The sequence below is a fragment of the Enhydra lutris genome, unplaced genomic scaffold, assembly GCF_002288905.1.
Source record: "Enhydra lutris kenyoni isolate GAN:26980312 unplaced genomic scaffold, ASM228890v2 scaffoldscaffold28, whole genome shotgun sequence".
Lineage (NCBI taxonomy): Eukaryota > Metazoa > Chordata > Mammalia > Carnivora > Mustelidae > Enhydra > Enhydra lutris.
In genome coordinates this window covers 489,756-500,488 of record NW_019154112.1, presented here as the reverse complement: position 1 = coordinate 500,488, position 10,733 = coordinate 489,756, and the positions used below count along the sequence as shown (strand labels likewise).

Below are 10,733 nucleotides of genomic sequence, written 5' to 3'. Positions count from 1 at the left end.
CTGGATTCAGTGCTGGAGGCTGTGCTGGTCCCTCCAGAGGCTGTGCTAGATTCAGTACTGGAGGTTGTACTGGACCCACTGGAGGTCACACTGGGTCCAGTTTGGGTGACTATACTAGTCCTGCCAGAGGTTGTGCTAGATCCAGTATTAACAGGTGTGCTGGTCCCTCCAGAAGCTGTGCTAGATTCAGTACTGGAGGTTGTGCTGGACCCACTGGAGGTCACACTGGATTCAGTGCTGGAGGCTGTGCTGGTCCCTCCAGAGGCTGTGCTAGATTCAGTACTGGAGGTTGTGCTGGACTCACTGGAGGTCACACTGGATTCAGTGCTGGAGGCTGTGCGGGTCCCTCCAGAGGCTGTGCTAGATTCAGTACTGGAGGTTGTGCTGGACCCACTGGAGGTCACACTGGGTCCAGTTTGTGTGGCTATACTAGTCCTGTCAGAGATTGTGCTAGATCCAGTATTCATAGGTGTGCTGGTCCCTCCAGAAGCTGTGCTAGATTCAGTACTGGAGGTTGTGTGGGACCCACTGGAGGTCACACTGGATCCAGTGCTGGAGGCTGTACTGGTTCCACTAGAGGTCACACTAGATCCAGTGTTGGAGACTATACTTGTTCCACCAGAGGTTGTGCTAAATTCAGTATTGACAAGTGTGCTCGTCCCTCCAGAGATTGTGTTGTATTCATTCTCACCTGATGTGGTTGTTTCACCTGTTGATAATCCTAAATGATGACAAACATATACTAAGCATAAATACTTTCTGGTTCAATGCTTGTTTAAATTCATTACATGGATAATTCTATTGGATGCTCACCATAGCCCTATGAACTAGATACTACTATTATCAACAACTAAGATGAAGAAATTGAGGCTTAGAAATGTTAACATTTGTCCATATTTATGCAGATAATAAGTAGTAGAGCAGGAGTTTATACTTAGGGTACTGGATCTGCACTTTCAGCTACCATGCTAAATTGCCCTCTCCACCCAGCCCCAACACCAGGATTATATAACCTAGTTCCACTGGTAGTAAGCTTATTCTATATTCTACTATATAAGACCCAATACAGATAAGAAGTATTATAAAGGAATTGTAGAAGCCCTGTGAAACTAGTATATATTGATTAATTCATTCTTAAAGTAGTATTGCTCCCTTCCAAAAAAATATTTTTCAGTTTTATTCAGAAAACATCTATTTCAGAATTGTCTGAGTAGCTTATTAATAAAAAAGATTCCTAGGCAAACTATTCTAGATTTAATTAATCAGAGTTTGAGATGTGGCCTTTCAACAAGGGACTGGGTGAGTCTATATGCATTCAGTTTCCAGGGTCTACTGATCTCTATGGCAGAGGCTGGAGAAGCACAAGTCATATATAGCTTAAAAGCACAAGATCTCCCAGGACAAATGGCTATAAGGTGTAGGGAATCTTTCAACCTTCTTGGAGACTTGGACAGAATTAATGTTGTGTCTATTTTTTGCCCCTCACAATACTGAAGGACAAAGATACTCAACTTAATCAAAATGAATTTGTCGGTCATTTTACCACTAACTGGAATATGGGCGCCTATCACTTCATTCCACACATACGTATTTTTTCTTTGGGCTTAATTGAACTAACATAGGGTTAGAGTTTTAGCTCTATTTTGGGAAGCCCCCCCTTTTCAGCAGTGTGGTACAAATTGGGGTTAAGATCAGAATCTCAAATAAAACTATAAAGAAACTGAGATGACCAAGAGAAAGAATGACACCACAGTCAACTCTTCCCGTTCTTAGTAGTTAAACCCCCAGCCAACCACACAGGTTATTATAATTTTATAAACGCAGAAACTGAGGCACAGAGAAATTAAACAAATCACCTGAAGTACACAGGTAACAGTGGAGCCATGACCCATACATACACAGGCAGTCTGAGACCAGAGTCTACAGTTTTAACCACTGTGCTCTGACTGCCTCCTGGGTGATACCCAACTAGACTAAAGTGATTGGGGTAAAATGATGATTCCCCACTCTATAGAAGAGAATCAGAGCTAGTCCTGGCAGTGGCCAGCATCTCCCAAAGCACTTTGAAGCTTCTGAGATCACCCACTTTTAGAGGAAATCACTTACCGGTTTCTAAAAGTAGGAGATGCAACAGTAACCAATACTTAAGGAGACTGTTTCCTTTCTGCATCTTGATCTTCTTTGTTGTTGGAAAGTAAAGTGCCTGAATCCCAGCTGTGGCCATCTAGAAGGCAAAGAACAGAATTCTTGAAAAAGGAGAGTTCAAGGTGAAGAGATAAAGGCTGGAGTTTCCAGGAGCTTGGGTCTACTAGGCACTTGTTTTGGGGAAGAACTTTGAGCTTGGGTAGAAGACTAGATGCCTACTTAAGCTTCCTCCACGCAATGTTCTTGCCTTTTTCTTTATTATGGAAGAGCTGCAGGGACCTTTATAGCTTCATATGTGTTGGGGAGGAGTTCAGAAGTTTATTTGTTCTTCTGCCAACTGTGAGCAGTTAAAAAACAGTACTGAATTTGAGAAGGAATAGACTAGGGGTCAAGAGGAAGGTGAGAAAGGAGAATGACATGATCACACTAGTCAGGGCACAGGACTGGCTGGGTTAGAGCAGGAAATAAAATGGCATGAGAAGATCAAATTTGCCAGAGTGGAAGGGACCCACCCTCTAATGCAGGGATGGGGCCAGAAACCTGTTCTACTGCAAGACGTTGTTTCCTGGTCAAGAAGTTCTGTGTGGCTGTTTTGGTAAGGAAAAAGCCCTAATGAAATGAGCTAAGTGGGTGGTACCCCACATCTCTGAAGCAAATGGAAATATGAAAATCAAAAGAGAACAGTAATTAGAGGTCTGGGCTTCTGGATTACAGGCAGAAGACAGATGGAACATTGCTGGGTATGCAGTAGGCACTCAACAATGCACATTGAATAAACAGGGAAAGAGAGATCCAGGGGTTGATGAAGACATCTTTGGTATCTCTGGGGCATGATGGCTGAGAGCATGGGGAATGTTGAATGTGTAGAACAAGCCATCTGTCAGGCTTATAGCAGGTGAAGGGATGGTATAGGGTCCCATTCTGATCCTCCACCATAGGAATTTCCTTCTTGTTTGTTTTCAGAGAAATCTGAGGGACCTCTTCTCCCCTGGAGTCCTTCAAGTGTTCCTTCTCATCAGCCTAATGAAGCATCTCTCAGTAGAGTATACCACAGATAACACATTAGGAAACTTCAAGTCTGTTAGGGAGGAGGATATATAGTCCAAGTCCTCTAGAAACGTCATGCTGGTCTGGACACAGATGTAATAACAAAAGATACATAGTCAGCTAAACAAGTATGACTGAAGAGACCCAAATGAGGAGAGGGTTTTGGGAGTTCATGGGGAAGGCATCTTGTATCCAGGGCCAAGGAGTTGATAGATGGAAATTTCAGTGCACAGTCTGTGTGACCAAAGGCAGATGTCTTCATAACTGTTAATAAGAAGCTTTGTGGAAGAAGCAACATCTCAGTTTATTTGTGGGTGATTGAGTATTCTTGACATTTAAGACCTGTTTGAAAGAAACAGGAGGTGGCTGGAGACATGAAGGAATTTATGAGTGAGTCTGAGAGTCAGGAGGGGACAGAGTGTGCTGGAAAAGGCTGATGCAGATCTGCCTAATGGCTGTGAGGCTGAAGCAGTTCTGAGGCAGAATTATGAGGAATCTTTCAATGACTGGTTAGGCTTTAGACTCCTAGCAATCGCATTTTATGGCTAAGAGGCCAAAAGCACTCTAAGAAATCCTTTTTTTTCCCCCCTCTCTAGAATTATTTGGAGGCAGAGGTCCTGAATTCAAGTCCAGATTCCACCTTCTAGACATAATCTTAAAATTATTTTGCACACATACTTAACGGAGACTGTATGTAATTAGTATCTTTACTGTCCTTCAAAACAACACAAGAACCTTGGAACTTTAGTTATTACTACCCAATTCTTAACTCATACCTTAATCTTATCAAGTGTTTTAATTCTATCTTGGTGGTTTTTTTAATCTTAATTTAATTTTATTTTTTTCAGTGTTCCAAGATCCATTGTTTATTCACTACACCCAGTGCTCCATGCAATATATGCCCTCCTTAATACCCACTGCCAGGCTCACCCATCCACCACCTTCCTCCCCTCCATAACCCTTGGTTTGTTTCTCAGAGTTCACAGTCTCTCATCTTTCATCTCCCCCTCCAATTTACCCCAATTCACTTTTACTTTCCTTCTCTTAATATCCTCCATGTTATTCCTTACACTTCACAAGTAAGTGAAACCATATGATTATTGACTTTCTCTGCTTGACTTATTTCACTCAGCATAATCTCCTCCAGTCCCATCCATGTTGATACAAAAGTTAGGAATTCATCCTTTCTAATGGAGTGTAATATTCCATCGTATATATGGACCACATCTTCTTTATCCATTCATTGGCTGAAGGGCATCTTGGCTCTTTCCACAGTTTGGTGGTTGTGGCTGTTGCTGCTATGAACATTGGGGTATAGATGGCCCTTCTTTTCACTACATCTGTGTCTTTGGAGTAAATACCCAGTAGTGCAATTGCAGGGTCATAAGGTAGCTCTATTTTTAATGTTTTGAGGAATCTCCACACTCTTTTCCAAAGTGGGTGCACCAACTTGCATTCCCACTAACAGTGTAAGAGGGTTCTCCCTTTCTCCCCCTTCTCCCCTTTCCTGTCCTGTTGATTTTGCCAATTCTAACTGGTGTAAGGTGGTATCTCAATGTGTTTTTTTTTAAGATTTTATTTATTTATTTGACAGACAGAGATCACAAGTAGGCAGAGAGGCAGGCAGAGAGAGGGAGAGGAAGAAGCAGGCTCCCTGCTAAGCAGAGAGCCCGGTGTGGGGCTTGATCCCAGGACCCTGGAATCATGACCTGAGCTGAAGGCAGAGGCCTTAACCCACTGAGCCACCCACATGCCCCTCTCAATGTGGTTTTGATCTGAATCTCCCTGATGGCTAGTGACAATGAACATTTTTTCATGTGTCTATTAGCCATTTGTATGTCTTCTTTGGAGAAGTGTCTGTTCATGTCTTCAGCCCATTTTTTGGCATGATTATCTGTTTTGTGTGTGTTGAGTTTGAGGAGTTCTTTATAGATCTTGGATAACAGCCCTTTTTCTGTAGTGTCATCTGCAAATATCTTCTCCCATTCCGTGGGTTGCCTCTTTGTTTTGTTGACTGTTTCCTTTGCTGTGCAGAAGCTTTTTATCTTGATGAAGTCCCAAAAGTTCATTTTCACTTTTGTTTCCTTTGCCTTTGGAGACATTTCTTGAAAGAAGTTGCTGTGGCTGATGTTGAAGAGCTTACTGCCTATGTTCTTCTCTGGGATTTTGATAGATTCTTGCCTCATGTTGAGGTCTTTCATCCATTTCAAGTTTATCTTTGTGTATGGTGTGAGAGAATGGTCAAGTTCTGTCTTGGTTTTTAATTTCATGAGTGATTATTGTTATTCACTTACGCACTATAAGCCAGAACATAGTCATATAGCCAAAATAAGCTGAGAGACTGGAGAATATGGTGAGTAGCAGAGTGGGCATGTGCTTGACTGAAACTTGAGAATATGATTGTTAAAGATGGAGAATGGATATTAGCAGACAATCAGAAGACTATGACACACATTTAAATCTACTTGCTTTATTTTCTGTATTTAATAATTCAATTTTTGTGGATTTGATCCTGCTGTTCTCTGTTTTGTTTCTTGCTGGATTTCACTGATGCTTTATGACTGAGATGGTTTTACTAGAGGTTTAAGGCTGAGTTTATTTTTCTTGCAATGCTATCTATAGAAGTAATTTGAAGCCTTGGATGAGGACGTGATCTTCCACAGAGAATTTGCATGTTTTGGCCAAGCATATAGATGCATTACCATTTGAGGATTCTCATAAATTAAATGATAGGTTTTGAGGTCTTTGAATAACCCATGATTTGGAACGGCAAACCATGTAAAGTATTGTTGTGGTTACAAGTTATTTCCCAAGAGATACTTCCCACTCTCCTCCCTTCCTCTTTACTAAGTTTAGAGATAGATAATTTGCTTGCATTTCCTTAGAGGAAGAGTGGGTTTATTTTTAGCTTACAATTTCCCTGAAGGTTTCAGATTTATGGGAGGGTCTACTGGGAGACTCCCCACCCATGCTGGTCTGACTGAGGCTATACTACTTGAAGACTAAGTTCACTGGGTTTGGCAAATGTTGACTTTAGTACTCCTCTTACCTCCTTGGATTCCCACCTGAACCCAGTCTTTTTTTTTTTTTCCAAAGATTTCATTTATTTATCTGACAGACAGAGATCACAAGTAGGCAGAGAGACAGGCAGAGAGACAGGCAGAGAGAGAGGAAGGGAAGCAGGCTCCCTCCTGAGCAGAGAGCCCGATGCAGGACTCCATCCTAGGACCCTGGGATCATGACCTGAGCCGAAAGCAGAGGCTTTAACCCACTGAACCACCCAGGCACTCCTGAACTTAGTCTTTAATTCTAGCATTCCTTACTTTTCCACCAACTCATTGATTCATTTAAGGAGATATTTTTAAAAGTCATCTATAGTCATTCATTCCCATTCAAGTACTGCCTAGAAGTTGACAGCATTGTGTATTTTAAGGCAGACGTTTCCTTTTAGAGACAATGGATGCCCTAGTTATTTAAACTTTTTTTTTTTTTGTCAGAGAGAGTGAGCACAGGCAGACAGAGTGGCAGGCAGAGGCAGAGGGAGAAGCAGGCTTCCTGCTGAGCAAGGACCCCGATGTGGGACTCGATCCCAGGACGCTGGGATCACGACCCGAGCTGAAGGCAGCCCCTTAACCAACTGAGCCACTCAGGCATCCCTGGATGCCCTAGTTATTAAAGCTGATTTAATCAATAAATCAATAAAGTCCACATATAATCAAACAAAAAAGATACTTTAGTAAACCGTTTTAAGTTTTTCAGGGTATATTAAGTCACGCACCTAGAGCATCACAGAGTCAGAAATTTAGGTTCTCACTGAATTGTTTTGAGAAAAAAATGATGGTGTATTTAAAGGGACTAGCACAGTATTTGACACATAGTAAGCATGCAATTATAAAGGCCAAAGGAAAAACAAAAAGAAAAACATAAAAACATCTGTATATAGTAGCCAGTGTATTTTATAATTTCAAGTTGTAGCACATCCCTTTCTCCTTCTTGCCACATGGCTTTTGGAAGAGACAAAGAAGTAGGAAAGAAGAATCTTCCCAAAGATGCAGGAGGCCTGGAAAACAATGACTGGCTCTGAGATTTCCTGTCTACCTAGTTCGTATGATTTAAAGCTACAAACCTAGACAGATATTAACTACACTTAATGTGGTGATTATTTCCCAATGAATATGAATACTGAAACATTACATTGTATACCTGAAATTACTATCATATTATATGTCAATTTTACCTCTGAAAAGGAAGGAAGGAAGGGAGGAAGGGAGAAAGGGAGAAAGGGAGGAGGGATGTAAATCACTGATCGGTAAAGATCAGGCTGCCAGCTGGCACTTGCAGAATGCCTGTTGTGTACCTCTCACCAGTCAACTCCATCGTCAGGATTTCTGTCTTTCTCTCTTTCATGGTCTTTACATCATGCTATGCAAGAAAGTAAAAGCCAGACAGAGAAAATAACAGTCTGCACTGCCATTCCTCAGGCTAGGATGACATCGGTAAAGCCAGCTGCAAGGTTCACAGGAAAATATTTCCCCCAAAGACATACTACAGTTGTAAACCTTCATAACAGCCCCCTCTTTCAGTGACTTACTCATGCAGTGATTTTGTCAATGAAAAATGTGGTTCTCTAAACTCATAGGCTATCACAAGTCCTGTTTGAAATTATATTCTTAAGAAGCAAATATCCTCTTCTTGTCTGGAGAATCGAAGTTACTTTAACACAGAGAAGCCACTTAAGTTTCCAACCCAGGGGCAGATAAGAGTTTCTGAGTACAGTAGACCCTTGAACAACATGAGTTCAAACTCTGCCAGTCCACTTATACACTGAATATTTTCAATAAATATGGTATAATACTGTAAATGTATTTTCTCTTCCTTATAATTTTCTTTTTTTTAGAATTTTCTTTTTTAAAAGATTTTTAAAAAATTTTATTTGAGAGAGAGCATGAGCAAAAGAGGGGCAGAGTACAAGCAGGGCAAGGGGTAAGGGAGAGCAGGGTGCAATCCCAGAACCCAGGGATCATGACCTGAGCCAAAGGCAGACCAACTGAGCCACCCTGGTGCCCCTAGAATTTTCTTAACATTTTCTTTTCTCTAGCTTACTTTATTGGAAAAATACAGTATAATACACATAACATAAAATATGTGTTAATCAATTGTTTATGTTATTAGTAAGGCTTCTAGTCAACAGTAGGCTATTAGTATTTAAGCTTTTGGGGAGACAAGTTACACAGATTTTTGACTATGAGGGACGTCAGTGCCCCTAATCCCCACGTTGTTCAAGGGTCAACTATACAGCATTCCCCATCTACTATAACTTTGTTGTCTCCAAGGAAACTGAGTCCACTTCACATTCTGGAGCTACTGTTGACCCTTGTACTCATCCTGCTTTGTTGCTAGCTTAATAACACCCTGCTGCATTTAGCTTTTTACTCTGCTGCTTTTGACAATTCCATAATCCCCCAACACTATGATGACTCTTTTCCTTAGTTTGGTACAAAGCTCCTTATTCCCTCTAGTGTATAGTCTCTCTTGTTACAATGAGCTGATAAAAGTGATTTGTGAGCCTAGAAGTATGCTCCTGTTGCTCTTTTGTTGACTTGGCTAGGATGTATGTGACCCTCCACACACTGCTCTCTTGTTCTGAACATGCTCGCAGTCCTATTCTCATTATTCTATTCCCACTCATGACCCATCATTTAAGTAGTTCTTCCATCTCTACTCAAAGTAAGCTACCAGGCAAAAACTCAGTCCCACCACAACTGCAGACAGAGAGATGAGGACAATGTCCCAGAGCTGCAAATATCCACTTAGCTTAGCCCCATGTTGACATTAGGCTCATGATAACTGTGTTCGTGTCTGTGGTAACTGAGCCCATTTTATGTGAGGTGGTACTGCTTCCAGGAGTGGTGGTTGGCTCCTGGGTAGATCTCATCCCAGTGTTCCTGGTATTTGGAACAGAGCTGGTAGATGGTGCTCCAACAGTGGATGTGTCCAGGACAGAGGTATTTGTGGCCATCTTAAGGACACTATTCCTGTTATCTGGAGGTGTGGAGTCCATTGCTGAGGTCATGGTGACAGAGATGGGAGTAGCTGGTCTGGTTCCAGTGGTTCTGGTGCCTAGGAAACAGATCACATGATATGATGCATTTGTAGTGACAATAAGTGAAGAGGAGCAAGTGTACTTAGAGCAGAGGGATTAATCTAACACTCTAATGGTGGTGGTGGTTTGAGAAGAGCTGTTGTGGTGGGAGGAGATATGGTGGAAAGGGATTCACCTGAAATCATGAGGGCCTCAGAGGAGACATGAGTGTCTTAGAGACAAGTGTCCATTGGTGGTGCCGGTGATGGTCGAGGCTAAGATTGAGGAAATGTGACTGAGATGGTGCAGGAGATTTATTCAATTTTAAAAGTGACCACCCAAATAGGAGGGTGTGCTGGGATAAAAGAAATAGGGTCTGATATGCTTGTGATGTACTCACTGGGCATAAGGACATTGCTAGAGGAAGGGATGATGGGATCAGATTTACTCAGGGGTGAGACAGTGGCCATGGCTGGGAGCACAAGTGACATAAGTTAACACAATCATCGTGATCAACAAAGGTGAGGTGAGTGTGTTTGGAGCATATGTGGAAGAACCTGACCTTAAGGAGGAGGCTGGCCCTAGGGAAGGAGAGGCTGGACTCAGAACAAGGTAGGAGGACCATAGAGCAGGTGGCATCAGCAGCAAGGGTTGTGCTTATACTGGAGTGGCTACACTGATGCAAGAATCGTGTCAGTCACTGGAACACACTGGTGGCTCAGGACAAGGTGGGTAGAATCACATCCAACATGAGTGCTGATGGCAAGTGCAGAGGTAGTTTTATTCAGAGCAAGTACCAGAGATGAAAAAATCATTGTTTGGTCTTAAGCAAACTTGGAGCAAGGGTTGGTAAAGGGTCATCAGATGGTAAATTTTTAAGCTATTTGGGTCACAAAATCTCTGTCACAAGTATGCAAAGTAGCTGGAAAGCAGCTATAGACCTAAAGGAGTACGTGTGGCTGTGTTCCAATACTACCTCATTTGGGAAAACAGATAACAGGCCATATTTGGCCCATGAAGTATAGCTTGCAGTCCCTGGACCAGGGCTCAATATATTAAAGATGGGATGGCAGTGTCATAGGTGGTGGATGGAACAGAGTTGATTGTGCTTGGCACAGAAATGACAGCATCTGACAAATTAGGGTGTTCATCACAGAGTTTAGGTTTGTTCCCTCTAGGTGGAAGTGATGGAATATAATTAAACAATGTGTGGCAGGGGGACACTTGTAAAGAAGTGTTTCTGATTGGGTTGGAAATGACAGACACTGAATAAAAGAAAGTGAGACCAGAGTAGAAAATAAATAGGGTTCAGTAAGAGAGAACAGAAGTATATCTAACAAGAGTGATGGCTTGACTAGAATCTAGAGTAGAAATGACAGAAACAAGCAGAAAGGTGATAGTTAACATTGGAGGTGAACATGTGTGCTTAAAGAAGACATGGCGGTCAGTACCTGATACA

The 10,733-nt window shown here is 42.0% G+C and overlaps 1 protein-coding gene across 1 annotated transcript in view; it reads right to left on the bottom strand.

The window, feature by feature from the left end:
* The window catches only part of LOC111152407 (mucin 21, cell surface associated), an 8,928-nt gene extending 1,359 nt beyond the window's left edge, over positions 1-7,569 (bottom strand). Inside the window, exons 1-2 of the mRNA XM_022510931.1 lie at positions 7,550-7,569; positions 1-609 (exon numbers count right to left, since the gene is read on the bottom strand). The exon at positions 1-609 is cut by the window's left edge and continues 832 nt beyond it. Coding sequence (XP_022366639.1) covers positions 1-609; positions 7,550-7,569 — 629 coding nt within the window. The remainder of the gene's footprint in view (positions 610-7,549) is intronic.
* Positions 7,570-10,733: the final 3,164 nt, after the last annotated feature.